The 18,523-nt window shown below is 45.3% G+C and overlaps 1 protein-coding gene and 1 long non-coding RNA gene across 6 annotated transcripts; one reads left to right on the top strand and one right to left on the bottom strand.

Moving 5' to 3' along the window:
• Positions 1-739: 739 nt before the first annotated feature.
• LOC120382921 (protein maestro-like) lies at positions 740-14,046 on the bottom strand. Of its 5 annotated transcripts, none has more exons than XR_005588270.1 (8): positions 13,926-14,046; positions 13,065-13,207; positions 10,848-11,010; positions 10,207-10,398; positions 4,731-4,868; positions 4,411-4,522; positions 2,556-2,702; positions 740-1,385 (listed from the first exon to the last, which is right to left on the bottom strand). XR_005588270.1 is itself a non-coding variant. In XM_039500405.1 (6 exons), exons 4-6 carry the CDS (start codon positions 4,450-4,452, stop codon positions 1,047-1,049), a joined length of 528 nt encoding a protein of 175 aa, XP_039356339.1. In that variant the 5' UTR covers positions 4,453-4,522; positions 4,731-4,868; positions 13,065-13,207; positions 13,926-14,046; the 3' UTR covers positions 740-1,046. The 5 variants fall into 5 exon arrangements, 2 of the variants coding, with proteins under 2 accessions (XP_039356339.1, XP_039356340.1); XR_005588271.1 differs by having other exon boundaries at positions 13,939-14,017; XR_005588272.1 differs by lacking the exon at positions 4,731-4,868.
• Positions 5,444-18,281, top strand: LOC120382948. Its single transcript, XR_005588289.1, has 3 exons — positions 5,444-5,494; positions 16,486-16,647; positions 17,825-18,281. It is a non-coding gene; the product is annotated as an uncharacterized LOC120382948 (long non-coding RNA).
• Positions 18,282-18,523: the final 242 nt, after the last annotated feature.

Genomic DNA, 18,523 nt, shown 5'->3' with positions numbered 1-18,523 from the left:
CCCTCTCCATTCTGAGAATTTACCATTAATTCCTACCCTTTGTTCCCTGTCCTTTAACCAGTTCTCAATCCATGAAAGGACCTTTCCTTTTATCCCATGACAGCTTAATTTACGTAAGAGCCTTTGGTGAGGGACCTTGTTAAAGGCTTTCTGGAAATCTAAGTACACTATGTCCACCGGATCCCCCTTGTCCACATGTTTGTTGACCCCTTCAAAGAACTCTAATAGATTAGTAAGACACGATTTCCCTTTACAGAAACCATGTTGACTATTGCTCAAGAGTTTATGTTTTTCTATGTGTCTGACAATTTTATTCTTTACTATTGTTTCAACTAATATGCCCGGTACCGACGTTGGACTTACCGGTCTGTAATTGCCGGGATCACCCCTAGAGCCCTTTTAAAATATTGGCGTTACATTAGCTAACTTCCAGTCATTGGGTACCGAAGCCGATTTAAAAGGACAGGTTACAAACCTTAGTTAATAGTTCCGCAACTTCACATTTGAGTTCTTTCAGAACTCTTGGGTGAATGCCATCTGGTCCCGGTGACTTGTTAATGTTGAGTTTATCAATTAACGCTCTCTACTGCACTCTGTAACCCCCTTTTCATGGTTATCTAGCTACCTAATCTAGTATTCAGACTTTCTTTGAGGTTCTCAGTGGCAATCAAGAAGAACAGAAGGGTGAGACTGTGGGAGCAGGGATGTCATTGTAGTAATGACGGAGCCGAGTCAGTCAGTCTGTTTCCGTGGAGCCGCCCCCAACGGGGCTGTCCACGTCTATTTATTATAAGTGGTTATATAAATCATGCTATTATACGCATGTACAAACTGAAGCCAACATCTCGCCCCCTTTCCTGGTTGGTGCTTTTGCACTATGTACTCCAGAAATACACACCTTATCAGCGCTTAATCTATGTACCTCCTGACCGGAAGTGTGTGTGGGGGGGGTGGGAACCATTTCAGCTGCTCTAAATCCAGGGGCGGCATTCCAACCCCCTTAGCGCTTAGGAAATGTAACGTTCCTACATGTCATCCCCATCCTCCTAATGTTCTCCTCCTCCATAAAATGCCTCCCTTCCCTGGGGCCTAAAATCTCTGCACTCTGACATGAGCAATGCCCAGGGAGTCCACATCACACATCGTAAATCGAGTATAATCAAGATCGGTTGAACTGGGGTTGGAGAGTTCTGTTCACATACATCGTCCAAGTAGGTCCGGATCTGTTGGGTGAGGTCTCTGAAGGAAGAACCGATGTCCTTTTCTTTCAGCTCCTTCAGGACTTTGGCCAGTGCTTTCATACTCTCGCCAATGACTTCAGAACTGAAAATGTCATGTAAGGCCCCAATCAGTATGTCCAGAAGAAACTTCTTGTACTTTTTCACCTGTACAAACATACAACATTAAAGAATACTTATCACTGATCACACTTCTTAGAAGTTTTCTTTAGCAGTTATGAAGCTGTGGGAATTTCATCAACCCTCTCTCCCTCCAGAGATCTATAGCTATATTTCAGACCAGGTGCTAGCTACAATGAGCCAAACTCGGTGCCATAATACACCTGTGTAATCCTATTATTAGATTTCTAGTTACTTAGATTCCAAGGCCAAAAGGGATCATTGTGATTATCCGGTCTGACCTCCTGCATAACATAGAACTTCTCCAAAATAGTCTCTGAACTAGAGTATATCTTTTAGAAAAACATCCAATCTTGATTTTAAAATTGCTAGTGACCGAAAATCCACCACAACTTTTGGTAAATTGTTCCAATGGTTAATTAAAATTACTATTAAAAATGTATGCCTTATTACCAGTCTGAATTAATCTAGCTTCCTTTTTCTCCATTGAATCTTGTTATACCATTGTTTGCTAATGTGAAGAACCAATTATCCAAATTTGTTCCCCATGTGAGTAGTTATAGACTGTCCTCAAGTCACTCCTTAACCTTCTCTTTGTAAAGCTAAATAGATTGAGCTCCTTGAGTCTATCACTAAAGGTATATTTTCCAATCCTTTGATAATTCTTGTGACTCTTCTCTGAATCCTCTCTAATTTATCAGCATCCTTCTTGAATTGTGGACACCTGATCTGGACACAACATTCCAGCAGCGCTCACATGAGTGCCGTATTCAGAGGGAAAATAACTTCTTTACTCTTCAAGATTCCTCTCTTTATGCCTTCAATGATCATTTCAGCCCTTTTGGCCACAACTTGGTATTGGGAGCTTATGTTCAACTGATTATCTGCCATGGCTCAAGTTTTTTCTCAGCATCATTGTTTCCTGAGATAGAGTCTCCCGTCCTGTAAGAATGGCCTGCATTTTTTGTTCCTAGATGTATACATTTACATATGGTTACATTAAAGTGCACATTGTTTACTTATGCCCAGTTTACCAAAGGATCCAGCTTGCTCTATATTGACTGCAAAAAGGTTATGAGGGTATGGGAGAGAGCAGAATTTGGCCTAGTGCATTGTGTGCAGCCTCTGTAAACTCTGAACAATTATTTCCCTTGGTTTCTCTACTTATGTTGCATCCTATTCAGTAATCTCTCATACCTTCACAGGCGCCCCATCAACTATATTTCCCAGGCCTCTTACAGCCATCTGACGGACAATGCTGTTCCTATCCTGTGATCTTTCTTCCAAGAGGTGTAAGACAGATTTAAGCAACTTCTTCTCCCTGAGCATGGGATCACTCATTAGCTGAAATAAAATCAACATGTCCATTAGCCCCAAAATGATCATTAAGATTGGGAATAGAATTTGAGCCGACATGGAATACACTAAAAACAACAAGGAGTCCTCCTACAGCCACAGTCTTGTGGATACAGACTAATATGGCTACCCCTCTGATACTTGGCACATAACACACTGTAACTTTATCATTCCACACAAATGAGAAATGCCTTAAACATGGAGCTTTCCTTTTGGGCACTATAATAGGGATCCACTCACCTCCTGAGAGCCTCCTAGTGGCTGGGTCTGGTACCACAGTCCTTTTCTCACCCCTGGTGCACCCTGCCAGCTGACCTCAGGGAGTCTTCTGTGGCTCAGGCCTCTGGCTAAGTCCCAAAGTCCAAATGAACCCCTTCTGGGCTAGTCAAGAACAGTCCCATTGCCCTCACTAGGGTCTCCAGCCCCAACTCTGGGTCCTTGAAATTCTGCCCTTTGTTCAAGCTCTCCGTAAGCATTGTCCCCTTCCTGGGGCTTATGCCACTGTAAGTGGTAGGGGAACCAGGGCCTGCCCATAACTCTGAGTTCCAAACCATGGACCCTGTAAACAGTAGCTAGGCACTGCTTGATTTCAGTTCATTGTTGCCTCTTCCTACCGGCCACTTTTAGCTTCACCCTCACCTCAAGGTTCAAGTTCTTAAGGACTCTCTTCCTGCAAATCCAACTTAAGCAAATGCTGCCAGAATCAAACTCTGGCCATTCTGTGGCCAGAGAGCAGCATCCTTTCTTGCCCCTCCAGTTTCTGGCAGGAACTGACCTGTTAAGGCCCTGCAGCAACTTTTAGCTGAGCTTGATGGGCTCTGATTGGCTGCTTTCATGAGGCCTCTCTAGACAGACCCAGATTTGTGGCTCTTTTCCTGGGGCAGGGGGCAGTAGGACCATGGGGCCTCTTGTAAGGAGCCTCAAAGCCCAGTAACAGCCCATGCCAGGCACAGATCGATTGTTTTCCTTAGAACCAGATGAGCCCCTAAGATAGTTACTTAGCGTAAGTGGGAAATATAATGCAGATGTTAGATGAGGGCTGTAGAAAGGGAGGATGGTCCAGCAGTTATCGCACTAGCCTAGGACTTAGGAGACCCAGGTTCAATTTCCTGCTCCCTCAAAAACTTCCTGGGTGACCTTGGGCACATCACTTAGCCCTTCTTTGCATCAGCTCCCTGCCTGTAAAATAGGAATAAAAGTGCTTCCCTACCTCCCAGGAGTGTTGTGGGGATACATACATACATACATAAATGAGTTTTGAGGTACTCAGATACTACAGTCATGAGAACCTACGATAGTTGTGAATGTGTTTGTATGTTGCTTGTTTTATAGTATTAGGACACTAGGTTCATTCCGAAGATCTGCTGAGCGAAACCAAAATCAGGAGCTGTTGCTTAGTATCAGCACTAGGACTTGTCAGAAGAGGTCCAGGAATTCAAACTCTGTCTGTATCTCTCTCAGCCAGCACCTGTGGTTGTGTAGCTAGTATAGGCAATGACAACAATACAAATATCAGCGAGAGAATGACTCCGAAAGGTCGAATGAAGTTCCTGGTCAGGTTTCCATATAAAGGGGGACCCAGTCTACTATCTAAAATGACAGTTACTCCTACGAACTGAACTGTACAACTCCCGAAAGAAAGGCAAACGGACAATGGTCTAATGGTGAAACTGCTCTTCAGAGCCCTGTGTCTTACCTGGGCAAGGAAAGCTGTGCTGGTGACTCGGAAGTTTTCCATTGGGGAATTCACCCAAGGGAGGAGGCTCTGGATGATCTCAGGTGTTACTAGTCCAGATCTTAGCAGAACACTGGAAGGCAAAAGAAACCGCTTATGGGGTCGATTGCACACTTCAAAAACTCAGCTGCTCTGAGCAGACAGCTCTGATATCTATGGGTGGAAGCTGTGTGTTTCCACCCAGGGCACCCCCCACAAAGCTATAAACTGGAGGTTCCCTCTCAGCCACTCTATTTGCTACCGATTCCCAAAGATAAAATGATGCCTCCTAGATCTCTTACCTCACCGGCAGACACACTCCCTCATGGTGAGTCTGGGGGTTTTCAAGCAGAATCCATGTTTTCTGCTTCCCAAGCACTCTTACCAGTCTCTCATTCCCAACTTTGAAAAGCACAGATTCTAATGCTTGGACAGAAAACCTGGGGAAAGAGAGGCACAGAACTGCAGCAATCAGTAGGAAGGTGCAGCCTGAACAGAGTCAGGAAGCCCAGGTTACTTGTCAGGTCTGCTGTTCATCGGCAGTTCATCCATTGGCAATATCCTGGACACCAGTGTCCCTGGAAGGACTTGATACTAGGAGGTAAGTTTGTGTCTCATACATCTCATATAACTAGTTTTGCTAGGGACAAAATTTTGCAGTCATTTTTCACTTTCTGCAAGGAGTATGGGCACTAGCAGAGTACAAGGATATAAAAAAGATACATGATCAGGACCCCAAAACTGGGGGCATAGAGTGTGGTGATCACTAGTGGATATTTTGGGGTCGTATCTCCAGATATGATGTGACAGAGTGGTGAGGGTTTGCACTTGAGTCAGCACTCTGGTCACTATTAGTACTAATTCAGTTCCTTACAGAAAGCCTAATTGGACAGAGGTGTACCTGATTACAAGGTCAGATTGGGGCTAGTGAGTCATGGAACCAATCTTTCCATTAACAGGGAAACTGTATAAAAGGACATGGGCAGGAGCCCTTTGAGGGGAACAGACAGAGAAAAGAAACTTGGGTGACCAGATATCCCGATATTTGGGGCTTTATCTTATACAGGTGACTATTACTCCCAACCCCCTCTCCTGATTTTTCACATTGCTGTCTGGTCACCCAAAGAGAAACAGAAAGACAAAAAGCTGGGAGAGCCTGACAAAGTGAACTCTCCGAGTGGAAACACCTTACCCCCCATTTTGGAGAAGAGTTTAGAAAGTTGAGATACAAGATAAAGGTGCTATGTATTGGTAGGGGGATAAAATAGACTATACGTTGGTGTTTACAAGCAAGAAAGTCTCAACGTGGTCTGTGTTTGTAGAAGATGTGGGGGTGCAACACCCCTCTCTGTCACAGCTGGGGGCTCATCAGGGATTTCCCTGTTATCTATTGTGATGGAGCAAGGCCGGATGGCTATAGGAAAGTATTGAGGAGCAGGTATGTTAGCTCCAGGCTAAGCAAATCCCTAGTACCATGGGAACCAAAATGGCAGTTGCTCCAGGCTAATCAAGGCACCTGGGGTCAATTAAGAACTTTCTAGAAGGTACCAGAGAGAACTACATTGATTGGAGCACCTGCAGCCAATCAGGACAGGCTAATCAAGGCACCTAGTATAAAAAGGGGAGCTCACTCCAGTCTAGGGAGGAGGAGCCAGAGGAAAGAAGTGTGCATGAGGAGCTGGGAGCAAGAGACACAAGGAACTAAGAACTGAGAGGGGGTACTACTGGAGGATTGAGGAAAACACCATACAATCAAGCAGCATCAGACACCAGGAGGATCCTGTGGTGAGGATAAAGAAGGTGCTTGAAGGAGGCTATGGGGAAGTAGCCCAGGGAGCTGTAGCGGTCAAGCAGCGGTTACAAGTAGCACTATAGAGACTGCTGCAATTCACAGGGCCCTGGGCTGGAACCCGGAGTAGAGGGCGGGCCCGGGTTCCCCCCTAGCCCCACTACTCCTAATCAGACATAGGAGTAGTTGATCCAGACTATGGGTTTCATCCAAGGGGAAAACCACTGAGGGGAAGAAATCCGCCAATAAGTGCAGGACCTACTAGAGGAGAGGAGGAACTTTACCACACTATGCAAATGGAGAGCCTGCTGGCGAAGCTGGGGTAGAAGTTTGGCAGTCTGGGTGATGGAGGGAACACTGAAATGGGTGGTGAAGCAGCAAAGAAGTCTAAAACAGGGGTTCTCAACCTTTTTGTTTCTGAGCCTCCTCTCACCTCAACAAGCTATAAATACTCCATGGCCCACTCCCAGGCCTCTGCCCTGCCAGGCATCAGAGTTTGGGGCTCCTGGCTCTAGATTTTAACTCCACAGGGTGCAGGGGCTCGGGGCTTTAGTGCAGGTGCTGGGCCTCAGGGCTCCAGCCTAGCTGGGCTCAGAGCTTCAGCTTTCTGCCCTAAGCCCCAGCTAGTCTACTGCCAGCCCTGCATGGTGGACCCCCTAAATCCGACCCGGTTGAGAACTGCTGGTGTAGAAGACCCCACAGACCTTCCAACAATCCCACCAGGCAGAAAAACAGCCTTTGCTTGCCTGGTAGGTTTAACAGCAAAAGAGCCTTCAGGAATTTATACGGGAGCAAGCCCAGGTCTGGCAACAACTCCTTCAAAGTCTGGCAAGTCCTGTGACAGGAAATGGAAACCAGGCACAGGAGATCAGAGTCTGTAAAATGGGACCTGCGAACAACCCTGATCTGGTTTTGGTTACTCTTAAAGGAGCAGTGGTGAGACCTCATAGGGACAGAACAATGTGGGCCTTTCGACTGACACCCTATTTAAGTGGGGAAGCACATATATGGCTCTTAGTGATTAATGGGCAAGAGATTAGGACATGATTAAGGCAGCCATGCTGGACGAGGTGGGGCCTGTCCACAGAAAAGTACTGCCAGAAATGGAGAGTTGAAAGATGGATTGAGGGATTAGGCCTCTGTGCATTTGCATAGAAATTGAAAAGACTGGGCCACTCACTGGTAAGGTCAGATACTCAAACTGTGGGGGAGATCATGGACTGCATGATTCTGGAAGTTTCTTCAGAGTTTCCCTGAGCATAGGTTACGTGGCACCAGCCAGTTAATCTGGACCCTGCAGTTAAAGATACAGAGGAATTTGCAGAGGCAGACATTCCCAGAGTGAGTCAGTGGTTTTAAGGGACTAGATTTGAGAAGGACCAGAGTGCCTCCAGCTGGGAAGGGCAGCAAGAAGCAGAGGAAGGAGCCTCAAGGAACTGTAGTGGGAGCTGGGCCTATAGTGTGCTTCCGACATGGATGTGAAGGACAGCTAAAAAGAGACTGTCCTAAAATGGGCTGTGGGTTTGCACAGTTTTGTGGCTGGGACAAGACTCCCAGGCAGGGAAGAAAAAGGAAAGTAGCTACCATACCAGTATGGGTAGGGAGGAGCCACCAAAGGGACTAATGGACACAGCTTTATCCTGTTTGCTGATCCGGCAGGAGTTAGTGAAACCCCACTGGATACTTCCCAGAGGTAGGATCAAAACTGAATATGTACATGGGGACAATACATTCTGCCCAATGGCAGAGGTGACTCTGGAAATCAAGGGGAAGTTTAGGCAGAAACATGTAGGGGTAGTGGATGGATTGCCTCACTGCCTTCTCCTGGGCATGGACTGGGATCCCTTTCTAACAGGGACACCAAGGCATGTGTGGAGGCCCAGGAGGGTGGAAGTAAAACCTGCAGGGCCAGGTAAAGAGGAAATATATGTAAAGGGGCTGGAGGAACCTAGACACAAAAGTACAAGCCACAGAGGAGGCGAGGATGGAGAAGTCCCCTGAGAGACAAGGGAGGAGAAAGAAAACAAAAGTCAAGAGTAAAGGTGACTTAAGATCATCCATTGGGGTCAAACAGTCATCAGAGCCCTTACCACCAGGATCGCAGGAGCAGGCATCCCTAGAACACTTTGGAGGGACTCAGAGCAGTCTGTGTTCATGGAAGAAGCTGGGGCACAGCAAACCACCCAGTCACATATAGGTACCTAAAACTGGCCTGCGCATGGGCCAACAGCATGAGCAGAATATACACTTATGTCTGCAGTGTAAGAATTCACATAGCTAGGTACCCATCCATGGGAACAAACTCAAGTTTTATGGACAAAACTTGGGCACCCATGCTTGAAAACCTGACTCACTGTGGCCACTGCATAAGATCAGCCTTACTGGGTCAGTCCATCTAGTCCAGTATACAGTCTTCCAACAGTGGTCAATGCCAGCTTCTTCAGAAGAAATGAACAGAACAGGGCAATCATGAAGTGATCCAATCTCTGTTGTCCAGTCTCAGCTTCTGGTGGTCAGAGGCCTAGGGACACCCAGAGCTTGGGGTTGCATCCCTGATCATCTTGCCTAATAGCCACTGATGGACCTGTCCTCCATGAACTTATCTAATTTTTTTTAACCCAGTTATACTTTTGGCCTTCACACCATCCCTTGGCAATGAGTTCCACAGGTTGACCATGTGTTGTGTGAAGTCATACTTCCTTATGTTTATTTTATACTCGCTGCCCATCTGTGAACAGAGTTTAGATCCTAGTTTCCTAGGAAAAGTCAGAGACATTATAAAACCAGGAAGTCTGTAATTTGAGCACCTTGTTGGCACGGAGTAAAGAAACAACAATAATAGAAACTGTTGCGAGATTGGTGGGAAATGTACATTAATGGGCTACCAGAGCTGAAGTCCACTGACTCAGGAATCTCTTAGTGTTAACTGGTGAGGGGTACAGAGTGGGTGCCGAGGGGGCTGGTATGTACATTCTAGTTCACTAGAAGATTGCCATATGAGTCTCAAATAAAAGCTCATGTCACCAATATCATTGTGAAACATCTACAGATGCTGTGTAAAGAGCCATGTATATGCATTGAAAATTACATTCTTATGATCTGTGTCTAGGGACGAGTCACCAGGAAAGGTGAAAAAATGGTTTTCTTTAAGGCAAGAAATGTTTTTCCATCTGTTTGTTTACATGTGAATTAAACATGTAGGGTTCACATTCAGTTCAGAAGGACTGTGAGAACTTCAAAGAAAGAAAAGTAGCAGGAAGTAGACAGGGGGTGGGGTCCCAATTTTGGGGTACACCTCAAAGGTTTGCTCTAGTATATTTGGGGGACAAAGATGACACCCTGGCATCTTTCACTTACGAAGTAGATGGACAGCGAGATGGACAGCGGGGTCGCTATCAGGCTTGGTTGAGAATGTTGGGTGAGAAACATCTTTAGACAGGAGGTTAACCTGTTGGTGAAGTTTAGTCTCTAGGAGCAGGTTATGATTTCATTTTACATGTAACCATTTTTTGCTTGCATTCTTACTCACTATCACTGGAATCTCTGTTCTTTGATCATCTCGGTTCTTGTTTGCACTATAAATATATCTAAGTGCTGTGTGTTTTGCACTATAGAGTATAAAGTATAGAGTCTAAAGTATAAGTAATAACCTGGCGTGTACTGTTCCATTGGGAATAGCAGGCCTGGTAATTCTGTGGGTGTTCAGTGGATAAAGGTCGGGATGCTATACGGAACGGTCAGAAGACTCGGGGGTTGGTGTGTCCCTATCACTAACCTGTACAAAGACTGGGGTCTGAGGAGCCCTGGATGGCAGTGCTTGTTTTGCCAGAGCCTGGTCATTTTAGGGAACTAACCCACAGCAGACACAGACAAGATTTCTTCACTCTAAGGGCAGGCGATGGTAAAGTGCCTCATAACCTTGGGAACTCCTGGAGAGTGTCACACAACTCTATTGGAATTCTTTGTTTCTCTCCTTTCCTTCTAATTACCGGCAAGGGTTGTCCTCAGTATGTTGTCGGTCTTTTTGGAATAGCTTCTAGCTGCTTATCACTGGCAAAGGCATCTTTTGTCCTAAGATTCGGCTGACCTGCTGCAGGAGAACAGAAAACAACTCTGGGAGCAGCTCCCGCACAGCTTTGCTTGACTGCAGTGCTGACACCACCTCAGATGGCACATGTTGCCTGAAAGGAGAGCCTGGTAAAAAATGAGATCTCCTCCCAACACCATCACACCCTCTCTCTCCTTCTGATATCTGCTGTACTGAATTTTCACTTCTGCCAGTAACTTGAATGACTGCAAGCAACTCCCTTAACTCATGGCTCAGTTTCCCACATCTATAAAAATGTGTATGACCTACCAAGGCATGTTGTGAGTCCTAAGGAATATTTACAAAGCACTGTGAGAAACCTTGTTCAAAGACTTTCTAATTGCCAGATGTTGTTAAGTAAATCAGCCATGTACTCTAAAACTGCGGTATTTGTTCCACAGACAGCAGAGCTGGACTCAGGGAAACAGTACATCAGAGGAGAAGTGCCCACACAGCAATATCTACCACACTTCTAGCTTTCCATCAGCAGGATTGTCACAGGGCAGAGGAAAGCCTGAAAGGCGTGTCTGTCATCTAATTTACTGAGAGAGGTTCAGCAGCTGCCAAATGCCTGTCAGGTTCAGTCTCTGAGGTGACGCTTCCTTCTTGGCTTGTTGAAGTCTTTATTTTTTCTATTAGGACCTGTAGGACTTGAGTGGCAAGCAAGGAGTCTCCCCCCAGAGACCTCCACAGCTCACTGGTGTCACTGCAATTTAAATACAAGTTACATGTGACCCCTGGACACTTTTGTGGCTCAGACTGAATGTGTCCTATTTAAGTAAAGACCAACTTTTCTCCTTGCCTATGAGGAGAAAGTTAGGAGCACTGTCCTCCTTTAACGCTCCTCGTGTTTAATTGAGTTTCCAGTTACAGAACTGGGTTAAGTGACCTAGTCTTACTCAGCCTAACCATTAATACTAGACTTCCAAAGGACAGGACACAGAGCGCCAACCTCAGTTCCTGTTTTCCCACTTCCCAGGAAATATGGACTCATGAGCATGTGGCTCCCAAAGATCCAGGGTTTGGAAGGCAAGTTGATGAAAGAAAAGCCACATTCCTACTAACTGAACATACAATTATGAGAATGAATATTCATGGCCATCCTAGGTCCCCTTCACAAAGGGTGTCCCTACCCTCTGTTTGCCAGAAGCTGGGCCTGGGCAAGAAGGGATGATCATTTGACATTTACCTGCTCTGTTCATTCCCTCTGGGGCATGTGGCACTGGCCACTGTCGGAAGACAGGATACTGGGCTAGATGGACCTTTGATCTGACCCACTATGGCCATTCTTATGGTCTTAGATTCCAGCACTGATAACTCAGTTAGGGATCTTTAAATGAAATGATGGATCTGCTTCCAGTTCAGTTTTAAGTCCCAAGGACAGCAACTCTATTCTAGGAGCCACACTCTTACCGATACCAAGCGGCGATCTGATGACAATATTGGCCCTATTCTTTGTAATCAGCCAGGGACTGGACTTGAAGCTGTCATGCTACCAGGAAACCAACAGCCACTGCTAATTTCCAAAGTGAGGTCAATTCAGGTGTCTAGAGAGCCAGGCCGGTTCCAGGCACCAGCCCAGCAAGCAGCTGCTTGGGGCGGCCAATGGTGAGGGGCGGCACATCTGGGTCTTCGGCGGCAATTTGGCGGCTGGTCCCTCACTCCTTCTCAGAGCGAAGGACGAGCCGCCGAATTGCCGCTGAAGACTGAAGCGGTGGTGGTAGAGCTGCAGGTTGTGATCGCAGCTTTTTTTTTTTTTTTCCTTTTCTGCTGCTTGGGGCAGCAAAAGCCCTGGAGCCAGCCCTGCTAGAGAAGTAGATGTTTCCAACAATACACTCTAGTTATACCAGTAAAGTTGGGTCTTTAGGATGTCAAAGCAGTTATGAATTAATGGAAACAGAATGACACTTAATTTCTCTCCACCCCCCACCTTAACATGCTCTGGGACCTTCCTGGAGAAAGACCCAGGCTATTAACCATCAGGAATTATCCCAAAATGTCTGCTGCTTAAATAATAAAGTATTTAATTTTGCTGCACCCAAACAAAAAAGCGAGAACAAGTTTTTCTTCGACATCAGCCTGATCTGTAATAACAGCATTTTGCATGATGAGGATAGAAGGGTGAATACTGTCGGAGAAAAACTTAGTTCTCGCTTTTTTTTTTGGGTGCAGCAAAATTAAATACTTTATTTTTTTTTTTTTAGTAATTACAATAGAGGGAGGGAGTGTCCTAGGACACAGGGTTGCCCCAGTCCTGGACAGGTCTCTCAACAGGTAAACAATTACAGCAAGCATTTATACTTTTGTTACAGACAATAACAAGCAATAATACAGACAATAATGAGCAACAACTGCATTTTGTTTACACATAAGCTATCCTGCTATCTTATTTTTTTTACTTCTAGGAAACGCCAGTCTACATATTTGGTTATTAGTTGCAAGGTCGTAATAACTTTTTACATAGTTTTTTTCCCTTTCACCTTACAGCATTCTTACTTTTACAAGTCTTAAGTCATTAGGGTTACAGTGTGGCCTAACTCTTGCTAACTACTAGCCTGAATCTTGCTAACTGACTGACATGCATTAAGATCCCCTTCAAATCCTTGTTAATTTTTTTCCTACTTCCACAATACTGATTATGCTACTGGTGCACCAGGCCAAGTTCTATACTGAATTACCCACATGCATTCCCCCAGGAAGTCAGGCAGAATTTGGTGTGGACACATGGAAAGCAGATTTAATTTCATGAAATTACCCTACCTCAGCCTGTTGCAGTTTCTCCAGCAGATCTCTCACAACACTAGCCAGGTTGGTCTTAGCTATAGAGGCAATCCTGAGGGCAATTCTGTCCTTATCTTGGTCAGCCATATGTGCCAGGAGGGAAACAACCTCATTATAAACACCTGAAATTAAATAAAAGGATTCGGCTGGGTACCATTAATAGTAGAATTGGTGCTGGCCTCTTTAATTCACTATCCAGTAAAGATTCTGCAGGTGCCCAAACACTGTGAGGAGATGACCTGGGAATCATGTAAATCCTCTTCCTTCCTCCTGATGACCAGGTTTGTGTGCTGAAGGACCCAGTGTGTTTGGGGGGAAATCATAATGAAGAAAATTTGCTCCTTTCAAGTAAATCCCCATGTAAAATAATCTTCCTTTCCCTCTTTACTATCAATTGATGAGGTTTGATAGCATACAGAATAATAATTTATGGCCCAAATTTTCAAAACTGGGTGCCTAAACTTAAGCTCCTAAATCCATATTAAGGCACCTACACCCTGATTCAGCATCCTAATCACATGCTTAACTCTAAGCCAACAAAGAGACCTAAAGTTAAGCATGTGCTTTAAGAGTTTTGCTTAGTCAGACCTCCCCCATAACATTCAATAGAAACTCAGATTCTCAGGAAAGTTTCCAGGTCCAGAGGCTGTAGGCCAAGTCCTCAACTGGTGTAAATCAACACAGCTACAAGGAAGTCAACAGAGCGACACTGATTTACAGCAGCTGAGGTTCTGGTCATACAAATGGAGAAGATTACAACTAATCTATCTGTATGCCTAGGCTTTCTGAATGTGTGTGTGAATATAGACTGGATCTAGGAAATACAGTGCTGACCCTTACCTCTCTCTGTTACCTCCTGTTCACTCACAAGATTATTCATGTTTTAGTCTTTTCTCACCACTTCCTCCAGTCCTTTCTCCAAAGAGCTCCTGTCCTGGTAGGCAGCTGGCCTCTCAGTCTGTCACGGCCAGGATAGCCAATTCAGATTATGCATGCACTATTATGACATCGATGTGACTGTAGCATACCACACAATCAGCTGCTGACCAGGTATGTGCTGTAATTACATGGACAAGCTCCTCAAAGGTATTTAGGCTCCTAACTCGCACTGAAATCAGTAGCTTTTAGGAACCTAAATACATTTCAATATCTGGGCCCATACATGTAAGCAGTTCAATAGGTGGCTACATTTGCTCCAGTGTAGAATTTCTCATTCTCTCAACATCATTTTGAATTTTGGTTTGGTCCCTCTCTCAGTTTACCACACTTTCCAGTATTGGTTTTACCTGAAAATCTGCTCCTGGTTGAATTTATATAAAATAAAAGCACCAAACAAAGAAAGAGAAGAAACTGCCTTGGAGAATGCACAGTGACCCTTGAGTGTGGTTGGTTGGTTTCCTTTGCTTTTTAAGTTGGTTGATCAAAAAGCCTGATGAAACCTTATTGAACTGTATTACAAATATTGATTTTTATATTCTTTTACAATGAATTGAAATTTATACTCAATTTCCATGTCCTGCCAAACAAATCAACGACATTAATTTTTATTGTGTTTGATACAGTGTGGTGTCATATGTAGGGCCATATGTAGAGCCAACTCTTGATTTTGGAAGTTATGTTGCCTTTAAATCATTCAGAGTGATGACACTCTTTGCAGTAAAACATATGGAAAAAGAATTCCAATTACATTTGCCTCTTGCTATGTATAACTGACTTTGTGCCTTACCCTTTCTGATTTTATCCTTACATGTATATGCTCTTCTTTTGTACTCCTCCTTAGTAATTCGTCCATGTTTCACATTTTGTAGGATTTCTTTTTGATTTTCAGGTCATTAAAAAACTTACTATTCTTCCTCTCTTTCCTTTGTATTGGCAGCTGTGCCTTTAATATTGTCTCCATGAGAAACTGCCAGCTTTCCTGAACTCCTTTATGCCTTAGATATTTTCCTTATGGGTGGCTACCTACCAATTCTCTGAGTATATTGAAGTCTGCTTTTTGTAGTCCTTCTTCTGTCATTCTCACTCCTTCCTTTTCTTAGAATCATGAAATCTATCATTTGTAATCACTTTCACCCAAATCACCTTCCACCTTCACATTCACAACCAGCTCCTCCCTGTTGGTCAGGATCAAGTCTAAAATGGTTGTCCCTCTGATTACTACCTCCATTTTCTGAAAGGAAGCATTGTCGCCAGTACGTTCCAGGAAATTACTGGATAATTTTGTGTTTTGCCATATTCCTTTTTCAACAGATGTCTGGGTAGGGAAAGTCCCCCATTATGATCAGGATTTGTGTTTTGAATATTTCTGTTATTTGTTCTAGAAATGCCTCATCTCCCTCCCCTTCCTGATTTGGTGGTCTGTAATAGACCCCTACCAGGACATCACTGCTGTTTTTCCCTCTTTTATCTTTACTCAGCGACTTTCAACTGGTCTGCTTCTCACCTCCTTCTGGACCTCAGAACAAGTCTACAGTGCAATACTTCCTCTCTTTTTTTCCTGCTTGTCCTTCCTGACCAAGCTATAGTCCTCTATACCAATATTCCTGTCATGAGATTTAGCCCATGAAGTATCTGTGATGCCAGTTAAGCTCAGTTATGACTTATGTACTAAAACTCCCAGTTCTTACTGTTTTTTCCCCATTATTATTATTCCTCATAGAATCATAGAATATCAGGGTTGGGAGGGACCTCAGGAGGTCATCTAGTCCAACCCCCTGCTCAAAGCAGGACCAATTCCCAACTAAATCATCGCAGCCAGGGCTTTGTCAATCCTGACCTTAAAAACCTCTAAGGAAGGAGATTCCACCACCTCCCTAGGTAACCCATTCCAGTGCTTCACCACTCTCTGAGTGAAAAAGTTTTTCCTAATATCCAACCTATAGACATCAAAGATTTTAAGCAGATGCCCCCATGGATTTCCCTCTTGTTTCTCCTATAATTCTACTGCAATTTTCCACATCTACTTCTCCCCAAATATCTAGTCCTCTATTAAAGTCACTTTTTTTTTACCTGGTGGCTCTTTTCACCTGCCCCCTCTGAACTTAATTTTAAGCTCTTCTCATAAGGTTGGTGAGTCAGCGCATGAAGATGTTCTTCTCCTTCTTGGTCAGACGGACCCCATCTCTTCCCAGCAAACTTCCTTCCTGCAATAGCAGCCCATGGTAGAGGAAGTCAAACCCTCCCATAGACCCATCTTCATAACCCTATTATGTGGATATGCTACCGTTGAGTGTGTATTGAGCAGAAAGAACACTCAGTGCAGGAGACAAGGGGACTGAGTTTAACTACAGATGTTAAGTTCACATACTTCCATTTTCAGTGACTAATCTCTTAAGCCAGTGGGGATGGCCATGGTACAAAAGTATTTCTGTAGATCAGCATGTGATTATTTGTATTGCAGCACTGCCTCATAGTCCCAGTCACAGACCAGGATGCCATTGCGCTAGGACCTGTACAGACATAGAACAAGTTGGTCCTCAACTGTAATTAATTGACACATATTAACAGCACAACAAACGGACAAGAGGATAATAAAGCAAGCAAAAAAGCCCCCTTTGGCCAGGTACCAGCATATAACTAATAGAATGCTACATATTTAGGGAATGTGAGGGCAGTTCACAGTCTGTGCCTCACCCTCCCAGGTCTCCTGCCCAATCCCTGGCTGTGCTGCAGGGATGCTGTAGGTTGGACACTTGCTCTGGCAGTGGCCACATGCCCTCTGGCTCTAGGTGGCAGGATCCTTCTTCCCAGGGTCAGTCCCCCCATCAGGGTTATGATCCCCCTCCAAGTCTGCCCTGCAAGGCCTCTTGGCTGGGGGCATCTCCCTGCACTGCGCCTGCTGCCCAGGTTCCCCCTCGCTCCTCACAGTGCTCACTGCTCCAACTCCAGCTCCAGCTCCAGCTCCAGCTCCAGCACCAGCACTGATGCTGCTCTGCCTCCAGCTCCCTGGGCTGCTTTTCTGGCCCCTCTGGCTCTGGTTGCTGCAGCTCTACTCCCAGCACAGGCCTGCTCCTTGGACTGCTTCTGTGGCCCTGCTCCCAGCATGGATCTGCTCCCTGGGTTGCTTCTCTGGTTCTCTCTGGCTCTGGCTGGTGCGGCTCTGGCTGGTGCAGCTCTGCACCCCAGATCAGCTCAGGCTCCTGTTTTCTCCTTAGCTCAGCCCCACTCTGTTCCAGGCAATTTCAGCTCACATGGAAAGGACCCCCCTGGCCTCCTGACACCCTCATTAGCCTGCCCTGCCTTGTCAATCAGGCTGACCTGGAGCACTGGCCTCTCCCCATTGCCCCTGGGGACTGTCAGTCTCAGGGTCCTGATTTCCCATCGACCCTTCCCCTTTCTTTTGGGACTGGGAGCTAGCCAAGCAACAAGGGCACACTGCTGACTCATATCCAGCTTCTCGTCCACTGTAACCCCTAGGTCCTTTTCTGCAGAACTGCTGCTTAGCCAGTCAGTCCCCAGCCTGTAGCAGTGCATGGGATTCTTCTATCCTAAGCGCAGGACTCCTACGTGATTTCCTAGGCACCAAGTGTGAGGCTGACAAGCCAAGAGCCAGCTCTTGTCCAGGCTGCAGGCATTAGCTAAGAGCAAATGGCCTCAGAGCTGGAGACCAGACCAGGTTAGTTTTGCCCAAAATAAGGATTCGTCTTATCAGAATGTGTTCACTGTTTAGACTCTGTGAAATGCTTGTTTGTTGCTGCTGCATCAATCTTACTGGTAATATCTGTATCCCAATTCATAAGGTAAGTTTCAGTGTTTGCTCTGAAACTGGAAGCCCTCAAAGAGAGGAGAGAAACATCACCAGGTGTGAAATACTAGTTTGCCGCAGGAGCTGTCATCTTCTGGCCAACACAAGAAGGCCCATAGATACCAGACAAACCCTTGTGGGACTTCAGAAGACAAAAGACTTTTTTGATTGCTCTCCCCACCTCCAGAGGAGGGATGTGCACATGGACTCCTCCCATCACCTTGAACTGTGGGGAAAGGGAATAAAAATCCCCGACAAGAAGAAACGGCACCTTTGTGGCTGTTTGAACTCTGAAGGGCCAGAGACTTGAAACTGAAGCCAGAGATCTCCAGGGGCTGCCTCCTGGGGTGCCCTGAAAGATGCTTTGAATAGACAGATCAGGACAATTCTGTCACTCTCAGGAGTCAGATGGTAACTCATTGGTTGTACATGTTCGCTTGCTTTGACCTGTAAATGACGCTCTTGGTCCTTTTCCCTAATTAATAAACCTTTAGCTTGTTTCTTACAGGATTGGCTACAGGCATCACTTTGATGCAGGATCGAAAGTATCGAGTGATCTGGGATAGGTGACTGGTCTCTTGGGACTGGAAGCAACCTCAATGTGGTGTCATTTTTGGTGTTAGTGACCATTTATCACTAAGCCCAGTTTGTCTCGATGGCAGGATAGACTGGAGAGTCTAAGGGGACTGTGTGT

Source organism: Mauremys reevesii, linkage group 15 (assembly GCF_016161935.1).
Source record: "Mauremys reevesii isolate NIE-2019 linkage group 15, ASM1616193v1, whole genome shotgun sequence".
Lineage (NCBI taxonomy): Eukaryota > Metazoa > Chordata > Testudines > Geoemydidae > Mauremys > Mauremys reevesii.
Note: the sequence above shows the minus strand (reverse complement) of the source record. Positions and strands in the feature narration are given on the sequence as shown.